Here is a 17,797-nt window from a genome sequence, read left to right as displayed (position 1 = left end):
ACTAAAGTACAGTGACACAAAACAGATCAGTTGTTTGGGGAGATGGGGAGAAGAAGCAGGAGTGAGGATTATAAAGGGACATAGGAAATATTTCGGGATGATGAATATGTTCATTATCTTGATAGTGGTGATGATTTCATGGTTGTGTGTACATGGTAAAACTTATCAATTTGAGTGCTTTCAATGTGTGCAGTTTTTTATGTCAATTGTATACTTCAATAAAGCTATTAAAAAAAAAAAATCAAGTAACAGGGCAAGCTATGAGCTATGGCCAATGCCATGGCGAGCATTAAGAAGAGGAAATAAATTTATCTCTAGAAAAATCTTGTTGCCTGAGGTGTATTTCATAAAGTCCGGTATGAAAGAAAGAATGCTCTGCACATAAGGACTATCGAAAAGAGAAAACTTTTCATTAAATCAATATCTGAAATTGTAACATGGCTAAAAAAATCTCCTCTCTCAAATATTCTCTCAAACTCTCTAAGATAAACTACTCAGTGAACAGAAAGTCTCACATCTCGTCTCTCTCTGACTCACTGGGTCCACTCAGAAGTAAAATGTGGCAGGCAGTGTGGGAGCCACAGCTATGCCACCTCCCTAGAATGAGTCACAGGTTTTAATCTGCATAGCCAGCTGAGTTTCTGCTTGGAAAAGAGATAGAAATGGGAAAATTCCTAACTGTTCCACATCAGCAAGTGTAATATAGCAATGTCACAGTCTGTCTAAAAATCTGTTACATGCACAAGGTAGAGTCTCTGCCAGTTCCATCTTCATTTTTTTAAACGCAATGATATACTGAAGAACTGCCCTCCGAAGTTCTCCTGAACCATAGCATACTATATATTGTTTCTCTGCTTGATTTAAGCCATATTTCTTAGATACTTAAACAATACAAATTGAAATATAACATACAATGAACTATATAACTAAATAGTCAAGAATTTAGCAATGTTTAAAAAAATAGTGTATCAGTTACTGAATCAGGATATTTCCTTGGTTTAACAGTGTTGTGAGTCTGCCAAGAACTTTTGCATATACAAAGGGACCCGGGCAGATAGCTTTGAATCTAACATGCAAATAGCCTTTCAACTTCCTCATACACCTACAGTGGGCACTGACATTGATATAAACCCAGAGATACATGCCCAGGAATCTCAGGAATTCGAAATGGGTGAATGGGTGAGTGAGTGAGTGAGTAAATAAAGAAAACCTTTTTTTGGGGATTCATTGGGTTATATTTAGAAATAAAAAAAATAATAGTTTCATAAAATACTGTAATAACATTTGCTATTTATATATTGTAGAACCCAATAACGTTGGTAAATGCTTAATAACTGGCTTAGGGGAAAGGGGGCAAGCCCTGGTGTGTAGCATTTGCCAGTTTTTGTAGTGTAAATACTCTCGCCATGACAGATCTCAATCTGATTTCACTGAATGCAAAGTGAGGAAGAGAGGCACACAGTCAGCTCTCCTGAGCTTTAGCATGAGCTGGTATAAGCACCCCACTATCTCATGTGTGACCATGCTAACTCCAAACCTAAAGGAGAAATCAATCAAGTTTCTAGGATATGCCTAAGGTATTATTCTTTGTGAATGAAGTTTTTTATTGAGGTATAATCGACATAACATTATATTAGTTCAGGTATGCAAAGTACTGATTCGATATTTGTATATACCGTAAAACAATCACTACAATGTCCAGTTAACATCCAACACTATTCAGTTACAAATTTTTTCTTGTGATGAGAACTCTCAAGATCCACTCTCCTAACTACTTTCAAACATGCAATACAGCATTATTAATTACAGTCATGCTGCACAATACATCCCCATGATCTGCTCTATTTATAGCTGGAAATGTATACCTTCTGATTACCTTCACTCATTTTGCCCACCCCCAACCCTCCACCTCAAGCAACCAGCAATTTGTTCTCTTTCTTCATAAGTTTGGTTTTGTTTTTTCATTTTTTTTTTAGGTCCCACATATAAGTGAGATCATATGGTATTTATCTTTTTCAATTTGCCTTACTTCACTTAGCATTACACCCTCAAGGTCCATCCATCCATGTCATCACAAATGACAGAAATTCAATCTTTTTTATGGCTGAATAATATTCTATTGTACATATATACCACATTTTCAGTTCTAAAACTATCTTTAAATCTATGACAAGACATTTCCATCCCCCTCCCCCCCCCAAAAAAATGATCTTCATGATATAGGAGACATTACCCATCATCAATTTTAGATTTCTTAATATTGAACAAGTCAACAAATCTGCTTTTTCTTTAACAGAAATATTTATATGTTCAAACTCAATTCAAAATAAATGCTTATTGTGAGTCCCCAAAACAGTGAAAAGGAAAGAAACCAAACAAGACACAACATTTTAATACTGATTTTTAGACAGAAATTAACCTAAGGCAACTTGTTAGTAAAGGGTTAGGATAAAGTCAAATGTATCTCCTATCACTGAACTATGTGCCCCACCTTGAAGCAGAGGTGTGGGCATGTGCTTGCATTTTTGTTTGGGGGGAGTGTTGTTTTCCAATAATAGGAATTAAGAAGGAGAGACCAAAAGCCATCTTTTTGTGGCGTTTTCCACAAAGAGAGACTTTCTTCAAAGCTGAACTTTATAAGGAAATCTAACACAGGGAAATAAACTTATCGAACTGGAAGTTCAACAAAAGGGGGAAAAAACAAGAGCAACAACAGCTCCAGCATTCCAACACAACCGTAGCAAAGAAATAATAAAAGGAGTAACAAAAGAGCAGACATATACCCAAGTTCTGAGTCTGACTGCAGCTGGAGCACTGAGGGGTCTGTGTCCCACTGCAGGGTCCTAATCGTGCAGCACAAAGGAAAAAGAACACAGAGAATTAACAAAAGGGGAGGGAAACAAACCAAACCAAACCATGTCATTCATCAAGGCAATGGCATATACGATACATACACAGAACATCTCCCCCTTCTTCGCCCACGCCCCTTCCATCCCCTGGTGCAAGGAAGACCCTGTGAATATCAAGCACAAGAGGAAACAAGGAGCCAACTTTTCCTCTGACATCTCTTTGATATTGGAAGTTATGGTCGTTTTCCTGGAAGGAAGCCCAGAGCTAAATATTCAGCCTCCACACCCTCCGCCATCCTTTTGTGTTTTGTTTTTTTCACTGAAGCCTCATTGATTTGAACATGTAACCTGTTTCACGTATCTCCGACACCCCAGAGCCCATCCACACCTGGGAGCACCACGCATCTCCCGTGCAGTGGACAGAACCAAATGTAAGTGCGCAAATGGGCCAGAGCAGGAGCCTCAGGGGAGTCTGGCCAGATGGAGCGTGACTGCAGGGCCTGAAGAATAACTGGCTTCCTCGGGTCAGTTGATGCAAAATAATGCATTCGTTTTCAAGGCCCAAGGGTATTTTGGTGTTTTTATTTATATATTACAGCAAGATGGCCTCCAACCAACCATTTGTCTCTAAGATGCCAGGGAACGCCAGGGATACCTTACATCTTTTTACTATTTGACAAAAAAAAAAAATAGCACAAAGTATCAATAGTTACCCAGGCTTTCAATTTTTCTTGTTATTTCTCCTTCAAAATAAGAAGGGATAAATAGATCTTCTGTAAGCAGAGGGCACACAGGACCCTTCTTGGGCATACTTTTTCAATTTCCTGCACACAGGCAGTTAAGGTGAATTAGGCCGGTTATCTAGCAGGCAAACTGATGGACAGCAGGGACTTTGGAGTCAGGCATCTGAGATTCAAATCTTGCCTCTGCAACTTACCAGCTTTGTGACATTAGACATGTTTCATGAGTTCTCAATGCACTACTCTTTTGCTTCCTCTAAGTGTGGCCTACAGACCAGGAGCATAAGCATCTCTTGGAAGCTTGTTGCAAATGCAGAGATTCAGGCCTCACCTCAAACTCATTAACACCACACTAGTTTAATAAGGTCCCAGGCAATTCGCGGACACCTTGAAGTATGAGAAGCCCTGTTTCATTTCCTTGTGCATTAGGATTTGCCATGGGTTATGAGACAGTTTACGACCTGGCCTGTAGTCATCTTCATAACTTATCTCTAACCACTGTCCACCTTCCTCACTGTATCCTCCATGTGTCCTGTGTCCTCCTTAGTGTTCTTCCCTCGAGGAGCTGTGTGGCTCATCATGCCTCGGCTTAGTCCACGCCTTGGCTCAAATGTCAACTGCTCAGAGAGGTTTTTCTCCTTATGCTACCCTATCTCAAGTAGCACTTCTTTGTCACACTTATCCTGTTTTACTACCTCCACAGCACTTCTATTTATTATACTTCAGTTCATTTATTACTGTTTGTTGTTTGATCTGGACTTAAGCCTCATAGTAGTAACAGCAGTTATATCCCTAGATTAGAGATACGTGCATACAACTGTGCCTGGCATACATGCTTATATAATACAGTATTAGTTCAATCAATTGATGGATGGTTGGATGGTCTCTCTCTGGTTTTCTAAAGGGATTACATACAATTATCCCTATAATGCACAAAGTAACTAACTGATAAACAGTAGCTGCCCCTACTACTACCACATCCACTAAATCTACTACCAAGGTTTCTTGGGGTCAATGCCCTACCTATGTGACAGATGCCACATAAGCTCTTCCTGCAGAGGTAACAGAATGCAGTGTCACAGCTTCCCTTATTAGCTCTGACTGTGCTCTTGTCCCCTTACCTGCATACTCTAAAAAGGTGACCACTAAAGTCCAAGGAGACTACTAACTGGTCACTGTTTCTTAGAGCTTCTCAAACTTTAACGTGCGTCTAGATACCTAGAAATATTATTAAAATGCAGATTCTGATTTAGTAGGTCTATGGCACTTCTAATGGGCTCCAGGGGATACAGACACCACCAGTCGTGGACCACACTTTTGCGTAGCAAGGTCTGGGCTTAAATTTAAGTGGCTCACAAACTCTGACATGGATCAGAATGACCTGGAAGGCTTACTAAAATACAGAATGCTGGTCTCCAACCCCAGAAATTCTGAATCAGTAGATCTGGAGCAGGGCCTGAGAATTTGTATTCTAACAAGTTCCCAGGAAATGCTTCCAGCTGACCCTGGAACCACCTTTAGGCAATGAGTAGGCTGGACTATTGCTTTCATTAGTCAGCAGACACAAAGTATCACTGATCCTCAAATGTACCAGCATCTAAACCCATGATTAACTCAAGCCTGGCCTCCGGCCCAGACCACTGTCAGACCAACTAAATCAGAAAGTGTAGGGTGGGACACAAGCATCTGTGTTTTTGAAACTTTCCAGGCGATTCTAATGTGCAGCCAGGGGTGAGAACCACTGTCCTGGACTCACTCTCTGCTCAAGAAAAGCAGCCCTTCCTGGTTCTAGACATTGACCCCTCTCCTCGTTTCAGACGGTGGAAGTTACAGCAATTCATGTTTGCCATTCATATATATATCTCTGGGGAATCAAACCTTTTATTGTTAAGGCATTTCTTTGGCTGTAGACAGAAGAGCAGCCTCTGGCTCTGGCTGACTGTGAGACGTATTCCCTCAAAAGGGGTAGAATCAAATACTTTGCCCTCAATTTGCCTTGAGGTTTCTGATGGAACAACCTTTATTGACCTTTTCCATTTCTCGCAGGCAGGTGAAGAATGTGGCAGACCCCAGGAGGTCCAGCTGTTCGTTAAATACCTGACAGCTCACCTGAACTTGCTGTAACCCTTCAGAAGTAAAAATGATGATTCCATCAGAATCATTCCCTTATGAGATCCGTGAACTAGCAGTCTGACCTTTGCATTTACTCAGCCAGAACAGCAAAGGTGGTCTATGCAACTGACCTACCACACTTCTGCACACCCACCAGCACCCGGATCACACATATAGTATTCAGTAAAAGAAATCATCGTTATTGTCAGTAATGACCAACGGGCCAAGGATGCTCTCCAATGCACTAGTTTTCTTTTCATTTTTCCCGTTATCATCTGTGGGATGGTCAAACTTGCACAGAAGGCACTTTTTCTTTAAAAATGAACTTAAAGCCAATACAATAAATGGGCAAAGATTGCTAGTGTTTCTAAAAGTAGCCTAGGAAGGTGGGTTAAACTTTTGCTGAATTCCTTCTCCAGAGATGACAGCACCTAGAAGAGGGCCGTGCCCCGGCCTAGAGTGGGAGGTCAGTGCTCCCAGCTCTGCTAAACACTGTGTCATCAGGAAAGTCCTCCGTCCGCAGTAAAACGAAGATACAGGCCTCGAGTCCCTTACAGGTCCTTTCTGCCTGATCTTTTAAAACATTGGATGATTATTAAACTGCCTTTCAGCTTTTTCTTCTCCGATTGCTATACTTTTATTTAACCAATTGACATAGGTCTTATTTCCAACCATCTAATCAAGTTACTGTATCACTGAAAATAAAATCATGGTTTTCCTACAGCTTCTTGGGCAGTTTGAAATCTTACTAGGTAGTTTATTTTTAAAGTAAAAGAATCAGTGAAGTTTTAAGTAAATATAAATGGACATAATATGCTATCACAAAATATTTTCATATAGAAATCACCCTGCTTACTATAGTATATTAGTTCTAGTTTTCAATCATTTCTGGAATGGACCAATCAATGCACGCAGGGAGAGAATATTTTTCATAACAAACTTCATTTACTCATTCAATAAATATCTATTAAGGAAACTAATGTGTAAAAATACTATGATACATGATTAAAAGACTGCTCAAGGAAACTACCACCCTTATGGAAAAATAAAGCACAAATAGTTTAGCAGAACAAGGCAGAAAGTAAAACCTATCATGTAAGTGGCACCACAGGGGTGCTGTGGGACATGGGACTTGTACTCAAAAATCTTGCATTTTAGTAAAGGAATGAGGCATGAATATTTATACCTAATGATATACTGATAATATATACAAGGAAAAAAGTAGTTTTTATCACTTGTGTAGGGCCTGGTACAGTTTAAAGTTTCAATCAAGATTAGCTGAAAAATAAATATCATCAGAAAATTAATAATAATGATAGCTATGATTTCCTTTTAGTTAGTGTTTACCCCGTGCCAGCCAGCCTGGTGTTGGACTGTACTTTCATAAACCTTTGGAAGCCCGAGCAGGAAGACACTCTCCCTCTGAAAAGGCCAGAGATTCCATTCAACTTGGTTTTTGAAGGATGGAGTACGATCTGAACATAACCAACTCACTTTCCTCAGTGCCTAGTTTATTGGGCTTAGGTAACTGATTTAGTTCACTAGATCTGAAAAGACTTTTATAGTTTACATGCCAATTTACCAATTCATCATGAGAACAATAACTGCCAGCACAGCAATTATACAAGCCTCACAAAATCTTCTCTCCTTGAAGGCCAGCTTCGTGGGAAGCCAGATGAACAGCAGTACCTTTGGAATCAGAACAAGGAGAGCCGAATGTTTAGTTCCTACAGCTCCTCCTTCCCTATCCCCGCCTGCGTCTACATCATTCAGCAAGGCCAGACATACGCCCTCACTGCTGCCAGTCTGCACTTTCCCGAAGTCCTCTGATGGCCAACCGAACCCCTTGTGACCGATGTAATCTTTCCTAGAGGTCAGTTGATTTTGTCCAGTGTCCCTGCATGGGAAATCATCCCGGTTTTATTTGTTTGCTTATGTTTAAGAGTTGCATTTGTCTGCATTGATCAGTTTTAGATTATTTCTTAGGTTAACTCTCTGAGGGTCTAAGGGAGGATCTCTGATCTGTCACAGGGACCCTGCTGTTGGCACAGACCCTGAATGACCCAATAATTCCTTACCTGCTCTGGACTAAGGAACATCATCATGGTTCTATGGGCCCAAAATTGAATTAGACATACCAATTAATGTCACATTTCCCAACTTTGTTTACAAATACCAGGTTACAGAAGTTTCTCGCATCATGGAAAATAATCATTTACTTATTTAACCCTAAATATGCCAGACAATGTAGCCTCCGGCATCTCATCTAAAAAGGTTTACCATATCACAGTGTAAAATTCGGGGGATGATTTGTTTTTAATACTCCTTTTAAGAATAGACAGAACATCAAAATTCTTCAAATTAGCAGCAACCTACTAAGTGACTAACAGAACTTTACATTTTAAACCATCTGCCAATTCATCACTATCATTGGTCCAATTGTATCTGCTCAGTTTCAGTTTATTAGAGTGAAGTAAAAATTCAAAAAACAAAAATAAAACAAAAACAATCCCTGACCATCTGTCGAAAGCATAATTCAGAAGTAAAAGACATGATGTTCGGGTTGCATGTACTTTATTCTCTGATGAGTGGTTAATTTATTCCTACTCGGCTATTACCAAAAAAGCCAGGTTGATGGTTTCCATTCTTCTTTCCATCTTTATTAGACCTTAGAATATAAAGCTTTAAAATTCTTCTCTAAAGAATGTCTTTGCTCTCATTTCTTATGGGCTTTGGTTATAAGGAAGTGATACCTGATAAATATTAGGAAGGTAGTGTTTCTGTCATTTTTTAATGCTAACACTCAATATGGTTGAGGCACTCTTATACATTGCTGGTGGCATTTAAAATTAGTACATTTCTGGAAAACAATATGCCGATATGTAGCAAGAATCATAAACACAGAATTACTCCAGGACTGGTTTTACTTCCAGGAACTCAGCCTATAGAAATAAAACATTGCAAGCAATAATAGTAATAACAAAAATAATGGTGATGGCGGCGGCGGCGGTGGTGGTGGTGGTGGTGGTGGTGGTGGTGGTCCCGGTGAGACCTCAAAATCATCAAATCCCGAAAACTATTTTAACAGGGCCCTTATTCTTTCGTACCCACAAAGACAGGCATTTCTCAATCAGTGTTACTTCTCCTTCACTTCTGTACTCTAACCTTCGGTGATCGCATCATGTGCAAAGATCTTCTGCTCAAATAACACCAAAGTCCCGATGACCATTGAGCTCCTACTCCCACCTTTTCACATGCCTTTCAGACATATCCACCTGCACACCAAAGCCATTGCACCTTTCCTTGTCTCATCGCTCTTTTGTTTCCTCTTCCATTCCTGCAATCTTCATTTCTTCAAACCAGTGGTTCCCCAAACTAGTCCTCAGATCTCAAAAGCATTATAAAATTGCAGTGTCCCGGACCTCATTTCAGACCTATGGCTCAGATACCTGTGTTTTTAACAAACTCCTAATAAAATCCAATAAATAACCGCCAGGTAAAGGAGCCAGGGACCTCAACTATCTCAAAGGTGATACTAATCTCCCAGTTTTAGTTTATTATTGCTCAGTAAAATGTATTCTACAACCCGGACTCCCCCACCTTTTTTTGTTTATGCCTGTCCCATCATCTGGAAGCCCTTTTTCCTACCTCTACTTATCCAAAAGCATGTGCATTCTTTAAGGCCCACCTCGAATGGCTTGCTCTCTAAATATATTTGTCCTCAATAACCTCATTCAGAAATAACTTGCCTTTCTATGAGACAATAATAGAGAAATAGCTGAGCCTCTTATTCCACAGTTCTCTCTGCCAATCTATAATCTACTTGACCTCAATAGTAGCCCTGTGTCAGGGTTTAAGACCAAGTCTGAAGATGTTCTGTAGGAGGTAATAAGCACTGTTACAAAGCCCAAGGGCCTCAGCATCAAGCCAAACACAGTGCTAGTCCCACTGACAGTTTGCCCTAAGCCCAATAAATGGATTTCTGCCTTGTTTCTATAAGAAAATCCTCGCCTTGTACCTCAGACCTATAATGACTACCCATAGTTCTCCTCGAGGAAAGTCCACCTTCAAGTAATGTGCCCAGCAATCTTGAATTCCTTGCTTTGGCCTGTGTCTTCATGCCTACATTCATCTTATATCCATCCCACCCAGGTTTTTGCAAGCAGTGCACACACATAAGTATGTGTGCACACACACAAGCAAATTAATAGACATTTAGCAAGTACCTAATATGCATTAATTTACAGGAAGCAGGCTCTTTAGAAATAAGAAGAATTCCTATTTGCATATTCCAGGCAGGTTTAACATTTAACATTTGTTGCATATCTTGCATACGATAAATTCTCAACTATTGATTGAGTGACTAGATGAATGAACACACAAACGGTCTTGACTTGTCCTTTCTGCAGGTAGGTATGAAGTGTTAGGGCAAGTTGAGTCCCAGAGAAGTAGTTTTTACTGTATATAAAAAATGAAAGAATAAATCAGAGCATATCTGCCTGATTCCCTTCATCTTTACCAAGGAACTCAGTGTCATATGGCATGATGTCACCACATAGTCCCAGTAAAATTTTCCGACTCACTTCCACATTGTAGGATATAGCCTACCTTAAAAATTCTGACCATAATGCTGGTTTGTGCTGAGAGGGAAAAAAAGAAGCCCAGCTAGCTTCTCTACCGAATGAACTTAGCAACTTTAGATCATCTCTGAAACATGTGCATTGGAACCCAACTTTTCACATTATATTTTTTTTCTCTCTGAGGTGGAGAAACAGCTTGAGGACAGAATACTGAGCTCCCGAGTCCCAAAGTTTCTCTGTCAAACAAAGCACTAGTCACTAATTAGATAAAGAAAACACTTTGGGCCAATGTGACCACAGTGCCAAACAGATAGTCTCTAGTAATGTCATACTCAAATATCTATTTTTCTAAGTGCCATTTCCAAAAGTAATATACTGAATAATTAGGACAGTTTAAAATCCATCATATCACTCAATCTGTCCCAATCATTAACATGATATCAATTAATCAAGAATGGCATTTAAATAATGAGTTAATGTTTTACTTCCCAGTCTCAATTAAGACTGGCAATGATAATAAAGATTTTCTGATGTTAGGAATAAAATTAGAACAGTGCAATGCATATTAATATCAGGCTATTTTTAAAAGCCTTTTTCTTAATTTACTGTGTGAGACTCTTCCCTGTTGCCTAACATCAAAGCCTTAAAAACGGAATGGACCACAATAAGCCATACAGGAAGTCCATTGGAGCTGGATTCAAAAAAGAAGTGTTAAGACTTCCCAACAGAGAGCTGCTGTCCAGTAGTTTCTCCAGAAGAAAGCTCAGCTGTGTCTTGCTATAAAACGGATGCTTACTGTGCTACTATAATTGTATGGGTATACACAGCACACTCTCCCAAAGACAGAGGGATATCAAAAATGTTTAATCGGTCAACATGCTACATAAAGAGAAAACCATATGGTGTACATTTTATTTTAATTTTCAAAGAGACTGACTTTTAATCAGCCTTGAATCAGTGATATTGGTCTCCTTGAAGTCCGATTAGCTGGTAGCATCTTGTCTACTCCTCTTTATATAATGATAAAGAATTTTGCATATACAAAATGTTAATAATCTTATTAAATTTCCTCCAAGGTGTTCCATTCTTTTACTGTACTTTTCACCTTTACTAAAACTTCTTTATTATATCCCTTTGCCCCTGATTCATCAGAGCACCACAGAAGACAGTAATGCCACCAAAAAAGGGTCAAAAGTCCTTCAAAGCTGATGTAGTCCCAGAGGATCCTATGGACTCTGACTGTGGATAAAGATGAAAGTCCCAAGGATTTTCTGTTGGGCATTAAGCCCGCATGGCCGCGTACCACAATTTTCTCCACTGGAATCACTGAGAAAAGAGAGTGGTAACCAGGTGCTTCCAGCACGCTTTGACCATGAACAAATTATTCTAATTTCCTTATTTGAGAGTTCACTAGGTAGTAGATCAGGGAATGGCAGAGTTTATCAGATGTCTGAATTTTACCAAAGTAGTCTGTCAATGGTAAGTTTAACTATATGGGGGCCTAGCATTCAAACTGAGCAGCAGGAGATCTGCAGACATTTGTATCTTCGTCCTAAACTCTAATCTGGAGTACACATGAAGCTGAAAGCCTATGTGACCTCTAATCCTTTTCCTTTGTACTTCTGTTCCTCTGTTCAGTGTTTCAAAAGACATTTCTTCATCTACTACATTTAGGGTCTTTTAGAGTGGGACCTCATCTCCTTAGAGAAAATCCATAGATGTAAGGTTTTTAGTTAATAGATGCTAATTACCGGGAGGACAGGCATCAATTTTAAATACAAATGCAATTATGTTATAATTGGAAAAATCTGAAGATAGTATCGATAGTAAATAAGATGAAAATGTATTAAAATAGAAAAATAGAGATACTTGATTAGAAAAACGTGTTTGACAGTTTGCATAGTATGGTATCATGTATCATACAGATGGTGATATATGTGTATCCTATGTATATATGTACATATATGTGGATAATACATGATTCATTCAACAAATGTTTATCAAATACCTACTATATGGGCACAACCTCAAATATCACTTACTCCTTGCCCTAAAAGAACTTGTCATTTCCTGAGAAAGAAGACATATGATCAACTAAACATAAGTCACTCTTCTTTTCTTCTTTAAGGGCTGTGAAGTAGTAAACGCTTTACCCCTGTGTATAAAAGATGTAGGCTATTGGTTTGAGGTTACTATTCTTTATCATGCAGAGAAAATACTTCCATTCTTAGTTTAATAAGTTTTAAAATAAGGTAATAGATGTTAAAATTTCTCAAGTACCATTTAAGTATATGTTTTCCCTCTTTGACCTTTTCATGTGCTGAATTATGGTAACACATTTTCCTATACTAAAATATCTTTGAGTTTTTAAATTAATCCTAAATTAATCACAGTATAGTATCCCCTTAATGTTGTGTTGGAGTCCAGTTGCATGTAGTATATTTAGGATTTCCCATATATGTTTCTAAGTAACGCTAGTCTTTCAAATGTTTTATTAATAATATTGAGCTTGTTATTTGCCCAATATGATTAGCTGTGCAATGACTAATTAGTTTTACCAAAAGTGATTAAAAGTAAAATACTACGAATGTTCATTGTAAAAAAGAGGACCATAACAAAAAAAGCAGAACGTGCAAAATAAGCTGTGATACTCTAAGTTTGAAAAAATTAAACCACACTACTATAATTGAAAATTTATTATATATTTCAACTCTATTCGCTCATTTTAAAAAATTAACTGCTTTGAAAATCAATAAAAGGAATTTTGTTATTTGATTTTTTAAAAGCACGATTTTAACCTTTTCTTCATAATAAGGTACATTAAGCACGCCAATTTGCAAATTAACCACTTACAGGGAGTTATATAAGAAAAGTTTGCAATTTGACTCTGTAACAAAAATTTTAGTTTTGGTTTGAAATTTTGGCAAATGAATGACAGAATTTATGTGCACCCTTAGTTAAGACCAGAAATGTTAATTTTATTCCTATGTTATCTTCTGAAAGATTTTCCATTTTTCAGAGAGTCCAAATTCCACACAAATAGGCAAATTTATGAGACTGAGTTATATTCTTAGGAATTACCAAGCTCTTTTCCCAGTCTCACGTTTTATGAAGTGTTAAAATTAATCGTAATTGTTTCAGGGATATTTCTTCTACAGAAAAAACATTCCAAGTGGAATTTTAAAAACAAATATAATTTTCTTCTGAAATTTAACTCCCATATCTATTTTACAGAAGCAAAAACATAAATTTTCAAGGAATTTTCCTAAGTTCAAAACAAGGGCAACATCTACTAAGCTATTCCCAATACCTTCTTCTTAAGCAAACTTTGTGCTCAGTTTTTCTGAAAATCATCATTTCCTCAGTGCCAGTTTCCTTTCAGTTCTATGAAACTTACACTTAGCAAGGGGTTTACCCATTGACTTCTAGTTGTCTCTCCTTGCCAGAACATTCCTATAAAAAATCGAAGCTAGATAGAGTTTGTAGGGGGCAGGAGTGGACAACACTTCTTCCAAAGTGATTTCTTAAGTTAAAAAAAGAAAAATCATGTAAGAAGAAGGAAGAAATGAAGAGTGATGTTCTCGGAGAAGGAACAATTGCTGCTATACCCACAGTGCTAACAGCGTAAGTCAGCTTTCTCTACAAAGTTTCCAAAAGGGCTCATCGCCTGTGAGCACAGTGACCAAGTTTTATGCTGCCAACTGTACCCTTGAAGCTAATCCTTAATGACATAACACCATCATTATCCAGAAACAGGCAAATATATTAACTTAATGATAGACCAATGGACCTTCTAGAACGTGATTATATCGTGCCAGCTCTTATAAAAATGTGAGATCTTACATGACTGTGCTATTATTACTGTTTTCTCCCCTCAAAAACCTTTGAAGTGTTCAAAGCAAAAAATGAGAGAAGACGTGCACTGCCCCAAATCACAGAGGCGATTTGCTAAAATAAACCAGCATGGTGCCCACAAAAACCTCTGCTTCCATTCTCAAATTGGAAGCAGTGTCCACTGGTTTGAAAAGACCTATGAAAACAAAATACATGCTCAAGTCTGCAACAAACCAACAGGCAGATATGGGTGCTATAATACCAGTCGTACATGCTGATTTCAGAAAGCAAAAAAAAAAAAAAGAACCCTATAGTTTAAGCTAATACTAGACTGTTCTCATTTCCATATTTTTCTCTACCAAAATTGCCTCAGCCTACGGGGGAACGACGCACTTTGAGAAGATAATGCTTATGATAATGTGTTAAGTGAAAAAAGAAAAATGCAAAATTATATACCTCTCCCCCGGTAACATATGTGGTAGCAAGAAATATACACAGGTAAAGAAGGATTGATTGACAAGGCAAAAGCTGATTTGTTAGGAATTGTAGTACTGTGGATGATTGTTTGTTTTTTCTCTTATTTGAGGTTCATTAAAGTATTTTATGATTTTTTTTAATTAAGAGTCAAAGACAGAGGTTACATATTGCCAACCTGCAGCCCAAATCCGGCCCACAACTACTTTTAACAAAGTCATTAACATTTAACATTTAGGAGATTGTTATATAAATTCTTGAATTGTTAGCTTCTTGCGAAAAATTGAAAGATGTGGAATAACTGGGTTCATATTCCCACATGAGCTCAACCAGACTGGGCTGTGAGGAGACCATCTGGCCTTTATAAATAGGGTGCTTTAATTCAGTTGCCACAGGATGCCATACCCTGCTCATTCATATCACCTGCCTATGAGTACTGCACGTGGGAATCCTGGTGAAGGCAAATGAATTAAGTTACCATGACTCCATGCATATTAATTAGAGAATATCTGTATCTGCTTTCAGAAGTTACATAATCTTTGAGTAGATAGAGTGTAATAAAAATTTGGCAACTGACTCACAAAATGGAGCAGTCAACCTTCATGATCATAATTAGTAATAATAATAAAAATACTTGAGGGACAAATTAGTTGACTCTATTGAGCAAACAAAGAAGTTGCTTGAAAAATTGAATTTAGGGTTAGAACATTTCAGTGTTCTATTCACAAAGATTTAACAGTGCACAACGAAGTGGTATGATTATTTTAGGCTTTTATTTTTAATTGACATCCTACAATGACTATTCTAAAGAGACAATTCTTACCTTGTTAATGGTCCCAGGTCGCCTGAGTCTTGGCTTCCAGCTTCACTGGGAGTGCTCGCTGATTTCGAGGAGGGAGACATAGGGGTTGGGACTAAATAATGAAAATAACAGGTATCCATGTTAAAAAATGCAGCGGCTGCACTGGAGAAGAGCAGTGTCAGACAAATCAAAACAAATGGGCCCAAATTAAAAAGTGGTAGTATGGCCAGGAGAAATTGAGATGGGATAAGGGGGAAAAAAAGGAAAGAAAAGGAAGAAAGTTGAGTGAATTTTTTATATTTTGGAAATTAAAATTTGAAACGAATTTAGACAGAACTTAGGGATTCTAAGGCCATGTCCACCTTAATGAAGTAAAATGGAGAATCGAAATAATTATCCAGAAACTTTAAATCAAAGATCTCTCTAGTATGAACTTTCCAAATAATTCTAATTCTCCATTTTATTTTGTTAGCATAGATGTGACCTATTAAAAAATAAAATGGAGTGTCTATAAAATTTTAAAATAGATTATGAAGTGATTCTGGATAATTTAAATGATCAAGAAGAGTCAGAAGAATCTGTTGCATGTCTGCATTTAGAGGGAAATCTATCATCTGTGAATCATAAACTGTATTTGTTATTGAGAATTTAAGTGACAGATAGAGAAAGGGTAAATGTCGAACCTGGTAATTTAAAAATCTCTTTCAAAACAAAGGAAAATGCCAGGATGCTTTATTTTTACGTTTAATTATTAGTTTCATCCCATTGTACTGTTTACTGTATTTGGGACTTGTGTTCTTTTGCCTCTGGCAGCTCTAGAAGGTAGTGCCATGTGCATGTAAGTAAACTGCCATTCTGAAGACAGGAGAAGCAAGGTCAAAGATTGAGGTCAGTGCAAGCTGAAAATCTGAGAGCAAGAATAATAAAAGCAAGCTAAAGAAAATACAAGTGTATTTTTTTTCTCTTTACCCTTCAGATACAAACCAAATGTCCTTCAGATAGAAGCTGCACCAAAGAGCCAAGATGGCTCCAGGCCAGACGAATTCAATGGGTTTTCAATATCACACATGCCAACGAAGTCATATGGGCAGAAAGAAACTTCAATTCATGAGTGTAGATTCCCATTTGGTTTCAATCATGTGCAATTTCCTTTTATTTATTTAATAGGGTAAAGGATTTAACTATTTTATCCAAATCCTATAACACAAGTGGCAGATCTGTCAAGAAACTAGGAATTCTTATGTGGTCCCACAATTAATTCACTGATTATCTTCTGCAATAAGTCAGAGGGTAAGTCAGAGAGATGAATGACAACTGAAAATGGAATCCACCCTTGCCAGAGCCTGTTGATAGGGATTCAAGGATAGTTCAAAATGTGAACAGGGCTTAGGGATAGTAAACTGTTTTGTTCTTAAAGTTTAATTGCGGGTTTTATGTTAGGTAGGGGAGAACAGGACATACTACTATCATGTTTAACCAGTGTCCACACTGTAACAGAATTTCTAAGACTACTTTGAGGCGAAAATACAACTGATTACAATGTGTCTAATTGATATCACACATCAACTAAGTACTAAAAAGTTTGTCAACCTCCTTGAAAAAGGTCCATCAGTATCCCATAGGTTACATCTTCCATACCATAAAGAAGCAAAACAAGATTATTGACATCTAATTGGGGCTTATTATATCATTGTTAGACATATGATTTTATTTACTACAAATTAAAGTTGAGTATAAAATGCTTTTTCATGGTGTTTTAATTTTGTGCGTACATATTAAATTATATCCAATACTTAATAATTTGCAGGCTCATTAAATATTGCTCTTTTTCTTATTTACATTAATGTAAATACTTATCTTTTTTTGTGCATGGGATAATTTTTGTTCTTAGTTTAAGTAACCATGGAAATAAATGAGAACTTATTTTAATATAAAAGTAATGGTAGAATTAAAAGAAAACAAACCATTTTTAAAGAAACTAATATTGTCTTTATTGATATGTATTGTTTTTAAAGTTTTTTAAACTATATTGCATATCATGTAATTTTATACATACCCTAGGACTACTCTGAAATGTCAGGAAAGCAAACAGATAAAGAAAAAAAATAACTTCGCATGAGAGATATATAGTTAAATGACAGAAAAAAAAAACACGATATGTACAAGTACCTTCAACATAAATAAAACAAATAGTTCAATATCTAAATCCTAGTAATAAAATGAGATCATGGACAATTAACTAGGAATGAATGAGTTGGAAGAGGGGTATTACAGTGAAAATGCCAATTAACAATGAAACCAAGATATACAATAGAATCAAATAAACGTAAAACTTGTTAGTTAGCTGCTAATCTGTCAGCATTTTAGGTTTTCCTTCAACTTTCCCACTGAGCATTCTATTTTCAG

At 37.4% G+C, this 17,797-nt stretch overlaps 1 protein-coding gene across 6 annotated transcripts in view; it reads right to left on the bottom strand.

The window, feature by feature from the left end:
* The window catches only part of DYNC1I1 (dynein cytoplasmic 1 intermediate chain 1), a 343,203-nt gene that overhangs the window by 225,994 nt on the left and 99,412 nt on the right, over positions 1 to 17,797 (bottom strand). For 4 of the 6 annotated variants that reach the window (XM_016131454.2, XM_016131455.2, XM_016131460.2 and 1 more), the window contains 2 exons: positions 15,413 to 15,503; positions 2,784 to 2,843 (listed from right to left, as the gene is read on the bottom strand). In XM_016131454.2, coding sequence (XP_015986940.2) covers positions 2,784 to 2,843; positions 15,413 to 15,503 — 151 coding nt within the window. The remainder of the gene's footprint in view (positions 1 to 2,783; positions 2,844 to 15,412; positions 15,504 to 17,797) is intronic. The other 2 variants (XM_016131458.2, XM_016131461.2) reach the window with 1 other exon arrangement.

Source organism: Rousettus aegyptiacus, unplaced genomic scaffold (genome assembly GCF_014176215.1).
Source record: "Rousettus aegyptiacus isolate mRouAeg1 unplaced genomic scaffold, mRouAeg1.p scaffold_m13_p_13, whole genome shotgun sequence".
Lineage (NCBI taxonomy): Eukaryota > Metazoa > Chordata > Mammalia > Chiroptera > Pteropodidae > Rousettus > Rousettus aegyptiacus.
This window is presented reverse-complemented; position numbering and strand designations above follow the sequence as displayed.